At 43.5% G+C, this 18,971-nt stretch overlaps 1 protein-coding gene across 1 annotated transcript in view; it reads left to right on the forward strand.

Moving 5' to 3' along the window:
• FAM189A2 (family with sequence similarity 189 member A2) overlaps nucleotides 1-18,971 on the forward strand; it is a 61,291-nt gene that overhangs the window by 21,899 nt on the left and 20,421 nt on the right. The window contains exon 3 of the mRNA XM_032866579.1: nucleotides 15,753-15,863. Coding sequence (XP_032722470.1) covers nucleotides 15,753-15,863 — 111 coding nt within the window. The remainder of the gene's footprint in view (nucleotides 1-15,752; nucleotides 15,864-18,971) is intronic.

Raw genomic sequence — 18,971 nt, forward strand, 5'->3', positions numbered from 1 at the left:
CTCCTCTCCTTTCCTTTCTTTTCTTTGTTTTAAGATTTTATTTGTTTGAGACAGAGAGAGAGCACATGCGTGAGAGAGCACGAGTGGGGTGAAGGGCAGAGGGAGAAGCGGACTCCCTGCCAAGCACGGAGCCGGATGCTGGGATGAGGATCTGAGCTGAAGGCAGACGCTTAACCAACCAAGCCACCCAGGCACCCCAGACTTCGGACACTTGATTTCAGCTCAGGTCGTGATCTCCGGGTCATGAAGTCAAGCCCTGTGTCAGGCTCCTTGCTAAGCGTGGAGTCTGCCTGAGACTCTCACTCTCCGTCTGCCCCTCCCCATCCAGCTCGCTCATGGGCAAGAGCACGCACTCACTCTCTCAAAATAAATCAATCCTAAAAAAAAGTCCTTTCTGTTTCCTTGCAATTCCCCAGCCCTGGAAAACCACTAATGAACTGTCTGTCTCCATAAATTTGCCTCTTCTGGGCATTTCAGATAAATGGGATCCTATAATATGGGATCCTATAACATGGGATCCTTTGTAACTGGGTTCTTTCGCTCAGCATATTTTTTAGCACAGTATTTTTTTCTTTTTTTTTTTTTAAATATTTTATTTATTTATTTGACAGACAGAGATCACAAGTAGGCAGAGAAGCAGGCAGAGAAAGAGGAGGAAGCAGGCTCCCTGCTGAGCAGAGAGCCCGATGCGGGGGCTCGATCCCAAGACCCTGGGAATATGACCAGAGCTGAAGGCAGAGGCTTTAACCCACTGAGCCACCCAGGTGCCCCTAGCACAGTATTTCTAAGGGTCCCTCATATGATAGCATGTATTAGTGCCTTTTCCCCTTTTTATTGTTGGATACTATTCCACTGATGGAGGTATTACATTTTTTAAAAAAAGATTTTATTTATTTATGGCAGAGAGGGATAGCGAGAGAGGGAACACGAGCACAGGGGATCTGGAGAGGGAGAAGCAGGCTCTCTGCTGAGCAGGGAGCCTGATGTGGGGCTCGATCCCAGGATGCCGGCATCATGACCTGAGTCAAAGGCAGGCGCCTCTGGATGTATTACATTTTATTTATCTATTCATCAGCTGATGATCATGGCCACTTTCTGGCTATCATGAATAACTCTGCTGCGAACATGAACATGCAAGATTTTTTGGACAAGTTTTCGTTTCTCTTGCCTATACACATAGGATAGAATGGCTGAGTCATATGGTAACTCTATGTTGAACACTTTGAGGAACGGTTTCCCTATGCAGCTGTGTCATTTTACATTCCCATCAGGGGTGGGTGCAGGTTCCAGTTCCTCTTTGTTGACACTTATTATTGTCTTTTTTTATTTTAACAAGATTTTATTTATTTGTTTGAGAGAGACACAGTGAGAGAGGGAACACAAATAGGGGGAGTGAGAGAGGGAGAAGCAGGCTTCCCACTGAGCAGGGAGCCCGATGTGGGGCTCAATCCCAGGACCCTGGAATCATGACTTGAGCCAAAGGCAGACGCTTAAGAGCTGAGCCACCCAGGCACCCCTATTGTCTGTCTTGTTGATGAGAGCCAATGTTACAGCTGTGTCGTGGTCTCTCAATGTGTTTTTGATTTGATGTTGACCCTCTTTTCATGTGCGTATTGATCATTTGCTTGTCTGCTTTGGAGGAATGACTATTTAGATTCCTTGCCCATTTTTCCATTGGGTTTTTTTTTGTTTATTACAAGTCTCTTACCAATTAGCAATTTGCTTTTTTAATGGTGTCCTTTGAGGCACAAATTTTTATATCATGATGATGTCCAGTTTATCTATTTTTTTCTTGTGTTGCTAAGCATTCATATTTAAGAAGCCTCGATCTAACAAGTTTGTAAAGACTTGCTTCTATATTTTCTTGGAAGAATTTTATTGTTTTAGTTTATGCTTGGGTCTGTGGTCCATTTCAAATCAATTTTTGCATATGGTGTGAGGCAGTGGTCTGCGGTCTTTCTTTTGAATGTGGGTCTCCAGTTGTCCCAACATCATTTATTATAAAGACTGTACTTTCCTCATTAAATTGTCTTGGAATACTTGTTGAAAATCAGTTGAGTCTAAGTGGGAGGTTTCTTCATCTAACTTCTTTTTTTTTTTTTTTTAAGATTATATTTATTTATTTGACAGAGAGAGTTCACAAGTAGGTGGAGAGGCAGGCAGAGAGAGAAAGAGGAGGAAGCAGGCTCCTTGCTGAGAAGAGAGCCCGATGCGGGGCCCGATCCCAGGACCCTGAGATCATGACCTGAGCCGAAGGCAGAGGCTCAACCCACTGAGCCACCCAGGTGCCCCTCTTCATCTAACTTCTAATCACACTCTCTGCTAGCTGTTCCACTTTTCCCTTTGCACATTTCTGGGACTACTGACTTCCTGTTCTAGTTTGGACTTTTTTTCTGGTTTTCTAGGCCTGCTGCACAGATGTCATCTGAATATTTCTTTTCTTTGTATTCTTGGGTTACAACTCTTGTTTCTTAGATCTCGTGCCTCATGTATTCTTTTTCCTTGAATCCCTTTTTCATTTTGCTGGAGAACATGATCAAATAAAAAATTTCAGAAATGATGTGAAGGAAGAGGAGAGCTCTCGCAGGGTTTAAATGTCTTGATGTGTCTTTGTTTTGCCCTCCTGCTTACCCTCCCGCTTTAAGGGTGGTTTACCTGGATAGAGAATTCTAGGTCCAAAAAAAAAAAAAGTTTTCTATCCAGAATTTGAAGGCATTGCTTGTTAATTTCTGTCACCGATGAGAAGCTTGATGCTGACTGATTCTTGGTCTTTAGTAAGCAGTATCTTTTTTTTCTTATCTGGAAGCTTTCAGGATTTTTTTTTTTTTTTTTTTTTTACCTTGGTATTGATAAAGCTTCATTTTCAAGAAGGAAACATCATGACTTCTGGGAAAACACAAAGTGAACATGTGTTATTAATGAGGGAAAACTGTTTCAAAGAACATTTGAGAAGTTAAGTATTTGTAGGCCATGTTAAGAGGGGGCTGCTGAGGTGGATACAAAATGAGTGGGTGTCAAGTAGGCCCCCCTACATGGTGCCTCTAAAGGTTTTCTGTTCCATTGGATAGAACTTATTTTCATCTCTCCTGAAAAAAAAATCTACAACTTAAACTGTGCCTCTACAGAGTTGTAAAATAGCCAATTACATAAGTAGATAAGTAAATGGAATACCCAATAATCTCTTTTGTTTTTTCCAAGTTTCAGGTAATTTTTCTGACAATGTTCTGAAATTACATGAGGATGTGTCTAGTCGTGGGTTTTCTTTTGTTTCATCCTTTTTGAGTACTTTTACTCTGTGAGGCATTGAGGTCTTTTCGTGTCTTTCTTCGACACTGAGCACTTTTATTTATTGTTTCTTTCATTATTTCCTTCCCTCCATTAGCTCTTTCTCCCTGGAACATTTAGTAGATGTTGAGCCTCTTGAATTTTTGCCTTTTTGTTTCTTCATTTTTCAAAGTCTTCGATTTATGATACTTTAATCCTATATACTTTGTGAGGTGTTCCCTAAAAATAAGACATCCTTCTACCTCACAATAATAACATTATCACAACTAAGAAAGTTATTGGTAATTTCCTTTTATCCAAGTTATTGGTGATTTCCTGATGCCATGTAATATTCAGCCCCTTTTAACATTTCCCCAGTTACTCCAAAATGTTATGTAACTTTTTCTTAATCAAACTATACACTCACACATACAGAAATATTCATGGATCATACTTCAGTTAAAAGCTTTTGATTAAGAAAAAGTTATATAACATTTTTTTAATTCAAGACCCTATCAAGGTCCAGTCATTCCATTAGATTATTCTGTCTCTTTAGTCTTCTCTGTTCCAGAACACTCTTCCTGTCACTTTCCCCCCTTTTTTCCCAGGGGTTGACTTTGTGAAGATAAGAGTCCACTGGTTTATTTCTTCCTTTCTTCCTCCCTTTCCTTTATCTTCTCCCCCTCCCCATTTCCTTTTGTCCCACTCCTCCACCTTCTCTTCATTCTAATTTTAATATGGAAAATTTCAAATATGCCCTTATCTGAAAGAAATAAACAGCTCCAGGTTCTCTCGTACTCATGTTCCAGTTATCATAATCACGGATTCATGTTTAGACTTATCTCATCTACGCCCCTGACTTTTCTCTTTCTCTTGCAATGGGATTGTGTTGAAATAAATAACAGCCTTGACAACATTTCATTCTCAAGTATTTTAGTGTATGTTTATAAATGGCATGGCTGGTAGTTCAGCAAGAGCTGTTGGCTAGAGCATGGATGTGTGGCTTCCCCACATAACAGCTGCCCAGCACAGTGGCTGGATTCTGCAAGGGAGGGTCTCAGAAGGGTGTTCCAATGGCCTGGGGTGGGGGTAGGAGGCAGGGGGGGCAGAGGGTGGAGTAGGGAGAGTATGCTAGGCTTCCTAGGATCCAGACTTGATGTCTGTTGCATTCTATTGGTCAAAAAAGTTCCTAAGACCAGCCTAGAATCAAGGGGATGGGGATGGAAATTGGGAATTAGACTCCACCTCTTTTCCTCTTTTTCTTTTTTCTTTTGCAATTCTTATAAATTGAGGTAAAATGTACATATTTTAAGATATATCATTTTGACTCTCGAAAGTGTACAGTGTTCAGTGACACTGAGTACATTCACAATGCTGGGCAACCGTCCCTCCTACCCATTCCCAGAACTTCTTCATCATCTCAAACAGAAACTCTCTACCCATTCAACCGTAACTCCTCATTCCCCCCCTGGCAATTACTGTTCTACTTTCTCTCTCTATGAATTTGACTACAGTAGGTGTCTCTTATAAGTGGAATCATGCACTATGTCCTTTTGTCTGTGACTTACTTCACTTAGCAGAGTGCTTTCGCTGTTCATTCATGTCACAGCCTGGGTCCGTACTTCCTTCCTCCTGTGGACTGGCTCATATTCCCTAGTGTGCATTGTCCTCCATTGCCTGATGTGAGGAACAGCCTGTGGGGACAGAGGGAGGACTTGCTGGCAGCCATCCGTGGAGACTGTTGACTCTGCATAACTTCTCCACAGCTGACAATGGAGAAGCCACTAGAAGCAGGGAAAGAACCAACCTTAGAGAAGCACAAAGGAAAATAGAAAAGAATAATGAAGTAAGAAAAGTGGTGTCTCAAGAATCACAGATCTGCAAACTTTCTGTGGTTTAAACCTTTCTGTGGCCGGGGCACGTGGATGGCTCAGTTGGTTGAGTGTCTGGCTTGGGCTCAAGTCACGATCCTGGGGTCCTGGGATCGAGCCCCACATTGGGCTCCCTGCTCAGCGGGGAGTCTGCTTCTCCCTCTCCCTCTGCTTACCACTCCCCTAGCTTGTGCTTTCTCTTTCTCTGTCAAATAAACAAATAAATAAGTAATATATTTTTTGAAAACCCCTTTCTGTGGCTGTTGGTATCTTCAAATCCCAATTCCCTCCTGCCACCTTATTCCCAAGGGCCATAGCAAACTATGTTCCTGCTCCTTCCATCTTGTTTGAATAGCCAGTCTCATATGTCACATCATCCTCTTGATTATTTCTCTTGAGACTGTCATTAGGGTGTCTTCTTCCTGGTCCTTACCACATTCTCAATTAGTACATGTGCATTTAGGGCGGTAGAGCTGTCTAATGTCTACATTGCATCAGGGAATCATGGAGCCAGACGCACTGAGGGCACTCTTTCCTCGGCTAAGCCTGAGCGCTCAGGTCATGAGGAAAGTCACCTTTCTGAGCAATGAGGGCTGATGTCCTGAAAGGAAAGCCTGGGAGACTGAGGCTGGGGGGTGGTCTGCAAGGGAACAGGGTGTCTGCAAGGGAACAGGGGAAAGGGCCCCATGGTAAGGCAGGATTTCTTCTTCACAAGCAAGGAGCCTCGAAAGTACCCCTGAGATTTGTACGTTTTCACCAGGAATTAGCAACTCTCAGTTATAAATGCTTTAACCGAGGTTATAAGCTCACCTCGAAGCTGTGTCCCAAACTGACAATAATTTGTCTTATTCTGTCTTATTCGGGGGGCGGGGATGGGAAGAAGCCTGGGACTGGAAATAAATGTTATTATATTTTAAACACTTTATAAAAAGAGAATCTGGGGACGGCCATAATGTGAGTAAATCTGATACTTAACTATCTTTGGGAGGAAAGGGAGACGGCTAGTTCCATATTCACAGCAACGGGCCTGTGTTTTGCTTGTTGGCAAGGAGAACGAGTCTGGACGTTGGTAACATATCTGCCAAGCTTCTGGAAGAAGTTTTAAAGGGTGTCAAGGAAGTGAAGCCCCAGAGTAGGTTCGTTAGGGATCCAAGGATTACAGGCACGCGGGCAGACCAAGTCAGTGCATGTGTGAGCTCCTGAAATAGGTTGAAAGCAGCAGGAGTCTGGGCTTTGCGAGTGGCCTGTGATTTGTTATGCTTTGTTGGTTGCCATGGTGCTGGGTGGTCAATCTTAACATTCATTTTGCTAACGTAGTTCAGAAAAGTATTCCTTTGATATCTTCAGTCTTTTTTCCAGCGTCTGTGTGCTGTACTCCGATAACTTTGCTCATGATTCTACATGTTTGTATTAAAATGGTTCCCCAAACGGAATTCAAATGTTAAATGTTAAGAGCTAACTGCACAGTGACATTAACTGTCAAAGGTCCTATGACATTCTTCTTATTAACCAGTGACTAATCAGTGGTTTGGAGCTTGGACTCCCTGGTGCTTAGGACATAAATGTTAAAATGCTGGTCAGATTCCCAGCTTGATTCCACAGCGTTCTTGTTTCAGTGGGAAAATATAACTTAAATTCTAAGGACTGTGTGCTTCGTTCTTCTACCCACTCATTCACCACCTACACTCCTACTTCCTTTGATATAATGGGACAGGAGTCCCAATCCTTCCCACCTTCTTTCTCTAGAAAGTGGTAGTTCCCACCAGGAGCACTGGTGGTAGCCATTTTCATGCAAGCAGTGATAGTAATCGTGTTTGCCCTTCAGATCTGTTCTGTGTTAGTTCCAGAATGTTAGTAAGAATGCACGATGCCTCCATGTAGTGCTTATCATAAAGAATTGGCTCTCTTTCCTGTGTTTATTGATCGATTGGTGGGTTCCTCCATCTACTCGTTCAGTATAATTTAAGACCACCTATGTCTTTGTGTCTTTGGATCAGATTTTGTGCCCCACGGGAAAAAAGTGTATTTTGGTCTTCATTTACCTTGAGCAGTATCAAAAGGCCGTAAATGGGGGAAAAGTGTTTAAATGACTTCCAGGGGTATTTTTTTGGGAAATTGAAAGATGACTAAAAAGGGGCCCCTGGGTGGCTTAGTTGGTTGAGTGTCTGACTCTTGATTTTGGCTCAGGTCATGATCTCAGGGTTGTGAGATAGAGTCCCACACCGGGCTCCGCAGTGGGGGTGGAGCCCACTGAAGATTCTCTCTGTCTCTCCCTGTCCATGTGCTCCTTCTCCCCTCCCTCTCTCTAAAAACAAGAAAGAGAGAAAGAAAGGAAGAAAGAAAAAGAAAGAAAGAAGAGCACAAAGGGAAAGAATTCTGAAGTGATAGTATTTTTTAAATTGGAAGTTTCTAGAAGTTTCTTTTCATGAGGAAAGAATTTGGTGAGCTTCTGATATTTAAATGGAAACGTACACCTGCGTGAGTGCGTGCACATGCACACACACACAGATTCACGAATCCCACTCAAGAGGCTCCGCCCTCATGACCTCATCATCCCACAGAGGCACCACCTCCCAACGCCAACACCTTAGAGTTAGGATCTCAACAAATATATTTTGGGGGGACGCAGACATTCAGAACGTAGCACTGAGTTTTCGTTCCTTTATGAGCTTCCTCTAATTTGTCCATCCATTCTGTTCTTGGTCATGGGGGTTGTTTCCAATTTGGGGCTAGTATGAACCAGTGCTCTGACGTGTCTGGGTGGGTCTTCTGGGGGACATATGCGTTAATTCATCTTGGGCATATACCTAAAGTGAACTACTGAGCCACAGGCCGGTGTGTGTTGAATTTTGTGAGGAAGAGCAAATGCTAGTGCTTCTTCACAGTGGTTGTACCAATTTCTAATGGCTTCTTAGACTCTCAGCCAGCCCCGTTTTTAGCCTCACTGTCACGGCCACCACACATTTCTGAACATTTGGAGAGTTTGAGGAGTGAATCCTGTGGTTTGGCTTCCCTCGTGGCTCTTGTAGGAATTTCTTTTCTCAGCGCCCCTGAGTCCAGTTCACACTGGCCCACTGGCTTTCCAGCTTCTAAAATTGTGGTGTCATTTTCCTGTTCTTTCCATCCTTATGTATTTCTGCATTTAAAACATTTCCTTTGCTGCCACTGTAATGGGTTTTTAGGAATTGGTAGCACTAACTGCTTATGTTCACTCCACCATACTAAACCTCTCATTTTGAAACCACACTACTTCCACACGATCTCTGGAACCATCTATTTATTTAAATGTGCCTGGGAGCGTTTCAGATGCATCTTGAGTCTGGAACAGTGGGGAAGAAGCAGCAAAATACAGGTCCTTGTACAGTAGGGAAAGGTCAACCTAGTTAGGGAATGAACTCTTGTACCAAAGGAGACATTCAACAATACCAAGCTGTGAGAGGCATAATTATTTAATGACATTATGTGATGGGGATTATGAGGAATTTTTAGCAGGTGGGAACAGGCAAATTGAAAGTTATATTCCTTCTCGGTGGCCTTAAGTTCCCCAAACATGCTTTTATTGAGACCTGGGATGGCCTGGGGGTGCACTTGCAAGAGATCAGAGCGGAGCTGAATTCCGTTATGCAAAGCATAATGCCTTTGCATCAAGCTACTGGTATGTGCGTATCACAAAATACTCCTGGCTCAAGTTCATAACAGTAAAACCAAAGGCATAAAAGGTATCACTTATGTTGCCTGTCCTGGGAGAGGACCAGCTCTTTGGATCTTGGATTTTGCACCTTACCCTTAAAAGCCCCCGGTGGGGATTTTACGGAGGGCAAGCCTTCCACTTTTTGGGTCCCCCTGTCTTTCGTGTCTAAAATCCAAGTTCTAGAAGGACCCTTCTGCATCAACTCTGGGCTTTTCTGTTTCTTGATGGTAAATCCCAATGATGAGTTGGTCTTGGTAGAATTCAGGAACTGTATGTAACCCATGGTGTTCTCTTTGCTGGGCAGGTGGTGATGACTGTGAGTTGAGAACAATGGGAATGAAGCTTAGAGATCAGAAAAAATATAGGTCAAATGTAAGGAAGAAATTTATAGAGAATATCAGTCAAGGTCCTGGCAGGGCACAGATAACAAGAAAATTATACCTTGAGAAGAGGTTCATAAAGGGCTTGTTCATGAAGGAATGAGCAAGGTGTAGGAAACAGTGAAGCTGGGACTGTCCCAAGGCCTGACCAGAATCTGGAATTTGGAATCAGAGACAGAGGATCTCTTAAAAGAACCTGTGGCTTTCCATTAAGGGACACAGCCTACAGGGAAGGAACCTATGGAATAACTGCCCGCCTTCACCCTCCTCCCTCCCTCCAGTCTTCTTCAAGGGTCCCCCAGTGGCTGAACTTCACTAAAGACAAGAGACCAAAGGGGACCCACGGATATAGTCTTCACAGGCCAGCCTCCTTGGGAAGGGCTCAGGCGAGAGGGTCAGGAGATCTCTTCCGCACAAGGGTCCATGGTCAACATGGAGTGAGTTCCCTTAGGAACTTATCTGCAGGCTGTAGGAAGAATTCTTCTTAGAGAAGTTTTGGAAACAGTATACCTGCAGATTATTCTTACAATCAGAGTGTCTCTCTAGCTGCCATTAACTCCAGCACGTCCCAAGTGTTAAGGAGAAAATGCAGGTACTGGGCCTAGTGAAATCCATTTTGTGATAACAAGCTGCTCCCCCAAAGGGGAAGTGCCTATTATTATAAATAATGAGACCGATTGCATAGCATTCTGCAGTGTGCAGAGGACATTTTTGGACAGCATTTTATGCGATTCTTTCATTAATCTTTTGAGGTGGCTAGGAATATAGACCTGTTTGATGAGAAAAGTGAGTCTCACAGAGGTTGCTTAAAATATCACGGCAGGGGTGCCTGGGTGGCTCAGTGGGTTAAAGCCTCTGCCTTCTGCTCAGGTCATGATCCCAGGGTCCTGGGATCGAGCCCTGCATCGGGCTCTCTGCTTAGCGGGGAGCCTGCTTCTCTCTGCCTGCCTCTCTGCCTACTTGTGATCGCTGTCAAATAAATAAATAAAATCTTAAAAAATTTTTTTTTTAAAATATCATGGCAAACGAACCAGGTGTCTTTATTCCAAATTCAGGTGCTTGCCAGAAAGAGAAATTCAAGTCACCTGCAATGATTTTTTTAAAAAGAAAGAATTGGGGCGCCTGGGTGGCTCAGTTGTTAAGTGTCTGCCTTCGGCTCAGGTCATGATCCCAGAGTCCTGGGACCAAGCCCCACATTGGGTTTTCTGCCGCAGGGAGCCTGCTTCTCCCTCTCCCTCTCCCTCTCCCACTCTCCCTGCTTGTGTTCCCTCTCTTGTGTTCCCTCTCTCTTTGTCTCTCTCTGTCAAATAAATAAATAAAATCTTTAAAAAATTAAAATAAAAAGCAAGAATGATGACAATATAAGAAATGTAAGAAATCCTTGCCCTTTGCAAACAGAGCTGAGCAGACTTTGCGACTAGGATGTTCCTCCTTAGTAGCTGATGTCTTCCTGCCTTCTGTTTGCGAGGACACCCTCTGGTGATGAGGGGGATGGAAATTTGGGTCTTGGAAATTACACGATTATAGCTGGGTTAAAGCCAGAGATGTCTATCCTGAAAGTCCCTGTAAATCCCAGATGGGTCCCTTGTAGCTCCTCTATTATACACCCTTGAACCTGATCCAGCCTCTGAAGGAGACAAGCTTGGTATCCTACTAGCTCCCATGTCTGATACATGCTGCCGTTGTCTGCACTAGACTAATTCGAATGACCAAATAGCCAATAAGCTCGGCCAGAGTTTTAATGATAGTAATAAAAAAGCCACAGGAAGGAATAAGTTTGGGGAAAAGGGCACAGTGATTTTGTACACAGCCTATGTGCCTTGGCTGTATCCTCATTCTGGGGCTGGTGTTCTGGTGATCTGACTCTGACTTCTTGTTGGCAACCCATCCAGTGCAGGAGAGGAGCTAGGTCTACCAGGCAGTGAACCTCTGGAACATTCTCTCAGCTCATTTGTTATTCCGACGTTCACGAAGTAGCCCCATTCATTGTATGATCTCACACTCCTGTCCTGGCAGATGGATTCAGAATTGTCTTTCTTACATTCTTTTTTCTTTTCTTTTTAAAAAATATTTTATTTATTTATTCGAGAGAGAGAGAGTGAGAGAGAGCATGAGGGGGAGAAGGTCAGAGGGAGAAGCAGACTCCCCGTGGAGATGGGAGTCCAATGCAGGACCCGATCCCGGGGCTCCGGGATCATGACCTGAGCCGAAGGCAGTCGCCCAACCAACTGAGCCACCCAGGCGCCCATCTTACTTTCTTTTTAATATACTAAATATAATTGGGCACCTGGGTGGCTCAGTGGGTTAAGCCTCTGCCTTTGGCTCGGGTCATGATCTTGGGGTCCTGGGATCGAGCCCCGCATCGGGCTCTCTGCTCAGTGGGGAGCCTGCTTCCCTCTCTCTCTCTGCCTGCCTCTCTGCCTACTTGTGATCTCTCTCTGTGAAATAAATAAAATCTTTTTAAAAAATATACTAAATATAATTTATATAAATCCCTAATCAAAAGTGTTCTAAAATTAGCTAAGTTTTGAGAGTTGGATACACCAATGTAGACAACATCCCAAACAATGTATGGAACATTTCTATCATTTCAGACAATTCTCCTCTTTCTTCCTAGTCAATCCCTGCCCCCCACCAAATAGGGACCAGTCTTCTGATTTCTATCACCACGATTATTTTGTCTTTTCTTGAACATCATGTAGGTGGAATCATATAATATCTGGCTTACTTCACTCAACGTGTTTGAGCTTCTATGTGTTGTTGTACATCAGTAGTGTGTTCCCTTTATTGCTGGAAGTATTCCATTATTTGGAAATACCACAATATGTTTACTTTTTCTCCTGCTCTTGGATATTTTGAGTTATTTTCACTTTTGGTCTAATATGCACAAAGCTGCTGTAAACATTCTTCTGTAAGTCTTTTTGTGGGTAACTGCAGTCATTTCTTTGGGTCTGTTCCTAGGAGAGGAAGAGCAGGTCAAAAGGAAGGTGTATATTCAGATTTTTTTTTTTTTGCAGTTTTAAAATTACACGTTTTACTCTAAAACAGTTTTAGAGTTACAGAAATATTTTAAAGATAATAGAGGTCATGTATATGCCATACTCAGTTTCCACATCATTGACACCTTACTTTATAGTATAGTACATTTGTCTCAACTAACAAACCAATATTGATACATTATTATCAACTAAAATCCGTACTCTTCAGATTTTCTTATTTGTATCTAATGTTCTTTTTCTGTCCCTTATCCCAGCCTAGGAGGCCACATTATGTTTGCTTGTCATGTCTCCTTAGGCTCAGTTTGGCTGTGACAGTTTCTCAGATTTCTCTTGTTTTTGATGAACTTGACCATTTCTCAGAGTACTTGTCAGGTATTTTGTAGCATGGACCTCAATTGGAATTATCTGATGTTTCTCTTATGATTAGACTGAGGTTATCATCAGTTTGGCAGAGCAAGAACACGGAGGTAAAATGCCATTTTCATCACATCATGTCAAGGGTGCATGCCGTCCACGTGACTTATCAGTGATATTAACCTTGGTCCCCTGGCTTCTCAGGTTTCTCCACTAGAAGATTGCTCCCTCTCTCCCTTCCATGTATATTCTTTGGAAGGAACTCACCTGGTACAACCCATAGTTAGGGAGTAGGGAGTCGAGGATGGACTATTTCCATAAACCACAGTTGACCTTGGAACAACAGAGGTTTGAACTGCATGGGTCCACTTACATGCAGATTCTTTCTTTTTTCTTTTTCTTTTTTAGATTTATTTGAGAGAGAAAGAGCACACAGAGGGAGAAGGAAAAGTAGACTCCCCACTCATCAGGGAGCCCGATGCAGGGCTCCATCCTAGGACCCTGGGATCATGACCCAGGCCAAAGGCAGACGCTCAACCAACTGAGCCACTCAGGCACCCCCAGATTTTGTTTCTAATATAGTACAGAATTGTAAATATTTTCTCTCCCTTATGATTGTCTTAATAACATATTCTTTTCTCGAGCTTCCTTTCTTGTAAGAATGTAGTATATAACACATATAACAAGCAATATATGTGTTAACTGACTCTGTTATTGGCAAGGCTTCTGGTCAATAGTAGGCTATTAATAGTTAAGTTTATGGACATTCGGAAGTCATATTCTGATTTTGTACTGCATGCCGGGGTTCAGGGTTAGCACCCCTGAGCCCTGCATTGTACAAGGGTCAACAGTATTTGGAATTCTTTGGCAAGGAAATTTACATTTAGTTTTTAAGAAGGGGCAGCACCATTTTATACTCAAGCAACGCGGGAGAGTCCGTGTGCTCCTCGTCCTCGCCAACACTTGCTGTTGTCATTCTTTCTAAGTTTAACCATTCTAGTTGATGTGAAGTGGTATCTCACTGTGGTTTTAATTTGCATTCGTGATGACTAATGATTTTGAGTAGCTTTTTGTGGGCTTATCGACCATTCCTATGTCTTCCTTTGTGAAATATCTGTCCAAGTCTTTTGCCCGATTTTGTGTTGTCTGTTTTTTATTATTATTGAATTGAGGAGTTATCCTGGATAAAGGTTCTTTGTTTAATACATGCATGAAATGTTTTCACCCAGTCTGTGGCTTGCCTACTGGTTTTCTTAACAATGTCATTTGATGAGCTGGATTGAAGATTTTATTTTATTTATTTATTTTTTAAACTTTTTTTTTTTTAAAGATTTTATTTATTTGACAGAGAGAGATCACAAGTTGGCAGAGAGGCAGGCAGAGGAGGAAGGGGAAGTAGGCTCCCTGCTGAGCAGAGACCCCGATTCGGGGCTCGATCCCAGGACCCTGGGATCATGACCTGAGCTGAAGGCAGAGGCTTAACCCACTGAGCCACCCGGGCGCCCCGTGGATTGAAGATTTTAATAAAGAGATTTGGGGACCTGTGCTGGAAGTAATGAACCCTCACTCTTTCTATATCTGATGCTGCTAATCACTAGTTATGAAGACTTTAATTTATTTATTTATAAAAGATTATTTGAGAGAGAGAGAGTGAGCGAGCACATGGGGGAAGGGCAGAAGGAGAGGGACAAGCAGACTCTGAGCTGGGCACAGAGCCGCATATGGGGCTTGATCTCAAGACCCTGAGATCATGACCTGAGCTGAAACCAAGAGTTGCGCTCAATTGACTGAGCCACCAGGTGCCCCATAGTTATGAAGATTTGTGATGTGCTGGTGGGCTTAAGGATTATAACCACGCCTTCTTTTCAAGGCATCTGATGTTGCATGAAAAGATAATTTTCAAAGGAAAGTTAGACTTCCCCATAGTAACAATAACTGTTACTGGGTGTGAAGATTCCAGATGTATTAGGTGTCTTTGAGTAGCTGCTGCAGGTGCATAGGAGAAGCCCAGGTGAGAAGATCATGTTCTGTCCTTGGCCAACTGGGCCTCCTCATTTTCCAAAGCTTTGGCATGACAATGACTGACATTGTGCCCCGGGGGAGGGGGGTGGCTATACTTGCTCCTGACCCAGTTAAGCCCCACAGGCACTGACAAATCATGAGAAATAGTAACACAGCAGCTGCGGCCTGCAGTTCCCCCAAGATTTGATGACAGCACGCATAGCCCTTTTAGAGATCAACAAAACAAGGAGAGGAGCAGAGGTCAGACTACTCCTGGAGAGGCAGAAAGAATTCCTCTTAGGAAAAAAACATCATGTGATATTAAATATTGACTCATAACATGGTTTAGGGGAGATGCTTTCAAGCTTCTTGGAATACCACAACACACAACAGGCTTTCCGAACTAGAGTTCACGTGAGAACTCACTTCCCAGCCAACTCTGGCATTTGCTACCCGGACTGATGCTGGGTGCCAACGCTGATCATCATTAGCTCCAATCCTTTCTATTTGTGATGAGATTTGATTTCGATCATAAATATAGTCCTCAAGTTGAAAAGCTATAGCAGTCTGTAATTGGCACTAAGTAAAATCTGGCCTCTTGGTTGATTGCTGTCAATTCTGAATTATTTAGCATAACATATGGAACATTTAGCTTTGGAGAAAAGTACATAGAAGATCACTGTAGACTTATTTTTTTAGTACCTACACTGTTTGGAACTGAGAAAAGACTTACTTTTGTTTTTACTTCTGGCCAGTAAGGGCTCTGAGTGCTCCGACTTTCCTGGGTTCTAGTAGAACATGCTAGAATTCTCCATTTATCTACTTACCAATTCATCCTGCAAAACTCAGAAAAAAATAACAAGGGCTCAAGGAGGAATTGGCCATGGCTTTAATGCAATGAATAGATCAGATCTAGGGAGTCAGAACTTCCTTAGATGCAGAGAGAGGCAAAAAAATGAGGGACTTGAAATTATTGACAAGACTTGAGAGTCAGTAGTCCTCCTCAACACAGTTTTAAAGTTTTACAACATGAGCAAAATGTTGGTACATGAATAATATGGTTCTGACTTAAAAAAGAAAAATGTGTGTCCTCTAGGAAGAGAATATGAATTTTATTTATTTATTTTTACTCAGATAAAACTCTGAATTTAGCTACTGTCTTTTCTAACGGCCTCTTTTCCTGCCACTTCAGGTGAATCTCTTTGTGCTGCTCTCCGTGGTGTGTGTCCTCTTAAATCTGGCTGGATTTATCCTCGGCTGCCAGGGCGCCCAGTTTGTGTCCAGCGTGCCCAGGTGTGATCTGGTAAGTCGTCCTAAACCATCGCTGTGCACCAGCTCAGACCCTGGCTTTCCTAGGGTGAGGGGGTGGGTGGTGGGCAGCGTGTGTCTCGCAGCAGCCATGAGGGAAGCCTGCTCTTTGTTTCATTTTCCCACTTGCCCTGGCCTAATTCAGGCATTTTGTTTCCAAAGCAGGGGCCAGCTAGCAGAGCCCCAGAGCCACAGTAAGATGCCTGTGTCGTTAGTTAGGGAATGGCTCGGTCTCCTCCAAAGGGGGAAAGTGGAGGTGATCTGAACACAGGAGAGCAGTCCTGTCTTGGAAACTTCTGGAGGCCGGCTGTGTTTCAGAGTTTTCCTGATTTTTGAGAAGATGAACCTGATGCAGACACGACTTAACGCTGTAGCACCCCCCGTACCCCCTCCCCCCGGACTCTGGGGCAACAGGCTGTCAGCACAATGTCTGGTTTTCAAGGCTTATTGAATTACGTATTATGGAGAAGAGATTGTGGACCTGCAAAATCTCTGATATTTTCTTTTAATTTTTGATTGTGGCAAAATGCATGTGGTTGCATAAAATGTACCGTCTTAATTTTTCAGAGTTCAGTTCAGTGGTTGAAGCACATTCCCGTTGTTGTGCAGCCGATCTCGGGAACATTTTTTCTGTTGCAAAACTGAAACTCTGAACCTATTAAACAGCTCCCTCGCTCTCCGGGGCCTCCCCCTGCCCTTCCCACCCCAGCCCTGCCTCTGGTAACCATAATATTCCACTGCACGCACATACCTATGATTCTTTTAACCACAAAAATAGTCAAGTGCCATAAAAATGGGCATACGAATATCTCTTTGAGACCTTGATTTCAGTTCTTTTGGGTGTATACCCAATTGCTGGCCAACTTTGGACTATTGAAAACGACTTCTCAGTGACACATATTTCCCTGTGGCCCAAAGCGAAGGGACTGGAGTCTTGAGAAGCTATAGTCAGTCTCAGCTACTTGGGACTTGGTGACAAGGCAGTGTGGCCCCTTAGAAACCACGAGGATTCCGCTGGAGGAGGGGCCGCATTTCTCAAAACACTGATAAAGCCCCGGCCTTCCCCGATGGGCAGACTCAGGGATTCACCACAAACCTGGTGCTCTCTCTGCACACTCCTTCACAAGTTTTCCGATGTTGTCACACCGTTGTTTAATGAACTTCCGTCACGGGATCCCAGGCTCACAGCCTTTTCTGGTTTTATAGGCCCTGTGCAATTCACCCTCTTCTCACCAGCTCCTGGAGGCAGCTCGCACTGCCTGTCCTTGCTCCAAAGACCACCTGGCATGGCCCTATTTTCTTACTTTTAACAACACCATCTCTCCCTACAAATTCCCTATTTCTCAGTCCTTGTTCCTCCAAATATCAGTCCTTTACAGCTCCATTCAAAGATTAACTCCTTCAGGAGACAGTCCCTGAACCCCTAGGAAAGATAATCTTCCAGAGTGTCCTACATGTCCACCTCTCAGGCATATATCCTTTTCGTTTTTTGGACTAGAGCTCTCCATACACCTGTCTCCTCCCTTCTTCCAAGCTGGGATCTCCCCAAGGGCAATGTCAGCTTCTCTACTAATTTGGGAGCTCTCAGTGGTCCCCTCAGCTGCCTCCCACTCCTTCACAGACGGAGTTCCCAGGAATGAAACAAAACAAAACGTTGAGCCAAGCTTGGTTTTCCAATTACTCATCACACAGCCAATTAGAAGGGGCAAAGAGGCCAGACCCAGGCTGAAAGTGAAAAGTTGCCCTATCTGGAAAGATAGTTTGGCAAAACTGTAGCACCTCTTATGTCAAGACACTGATTAGAGAGGCTGCTGAGAGTAGAAAGGAAAGTCAGACCTCGTTCCTGACCTAGAAGTTTATGATGTGCAAGCGGAATGGGACAAGCACGGCGAACGCTTGAGTGGTGTTTGCAGAGGGAATGGATACGTGTCCAGTGGCAGGTAGATCCACCAAGTCTGGCCTTCAGAGGGAGACAGCGCCTGGGGCATGCAGAGAAAGAAGGGCTTGTATCCGGGCAAAGATAAGGAATATAGGTATGTGACGTGGACCTTGAGTGATGAATAGATAATGAGAGTGGGTAGAGCCTGAGAGAGGAGAGGACTCAGAGGGCAGTAGTGGAAAGGGAGCTTTGGTAGCTCTTGGAAAAGCAGAAGCCAGATTGCGAGGGGTCAAAGATAAATTTAATGGACTTTCCTGAGAAATTCTGTGGTTCTCTATCCTGGATACCCATTAGACTCACTTGAGGGGACTTTGTAAAGAATCCTCTAACTGGGTGGGGCCCCATTCCCAAAGATTGTCCATTGGCCTAGAGAGGGGGAGGGGTCTAGGCATCCTTATCTTTTTATATTTTAAGTGTATTTTTATTTATTTTATTTTATTTTTTTTACGGATTTTTATTTATTTATTTGATAGAGAGATCAGAAGTAGCCAGAGAGGCAGGCAGAGAGAGAGGGGGGAAGCAGGCTCCCTGCTGAGCAGAGAACACGATGCGGGACTCGATCCCAGGACCCTGAGATCATGACCTGAGCTGAAGGCAGAGGCTCAACCCACTGAGCCACCCTGGCGCCCTTTAAGTGTATTTTTAATTAAACATTTATCCTCACCATAAAAACCCACTCTGTGATTGTATCTGATTATAAAACTGTAAAAATTCAGACAAGTCATAAACATATAGGAAAGAACTTAAAAATCACTTGAAATTTCACTCTTCTGGGTAAGCGCGATTAACTGTTTGGCAGATTTTTGGGGCACGTCTTTATATACATAAAAACACAATTTCCATCAGTGGGACCGTATCATAATTGTTGTTTTCCATTAGGGAGGCTGTTTGACCAATGAAATCTTTCTGGGGAAGGGGACACTCTTCCTCATTCCCTCCCCACCATGCTAGTTACCCCAAATTCTTGCTAATAACTGGGGGTCTCCCTCCATGTGTTCAGATGATCTCACCTAAACAGGTAGGGGGTGGACCTAATTGCTATTTCTTTTCCAAAAATGGGACATTTTGTACCCACCCCCCCATACTGTGTTTCTCACTTACAGATCTAACACTCTTTGCTTTGAACAGGTTGGCTCTCTATTGCCTTGTTGTCTGGGGTGGTTT

This window comes from Lontra canadensis, unplaced genomic scaffold (genome assembly GCF_010015895.1).
Source record: "Lontra canadensis isolate GAN:19392208 unplaced genomic scaffold, GSC_riverotter_1.0 scaffold31, whole genome shotgun sequence".
Classification (NCBI taxonomy): domain Eukaryota; kingdom Metazoa; phylum Chordata; class Mammalia; order Carnivora; family Mustelidae; genus Lontra; species Lontra canadensis.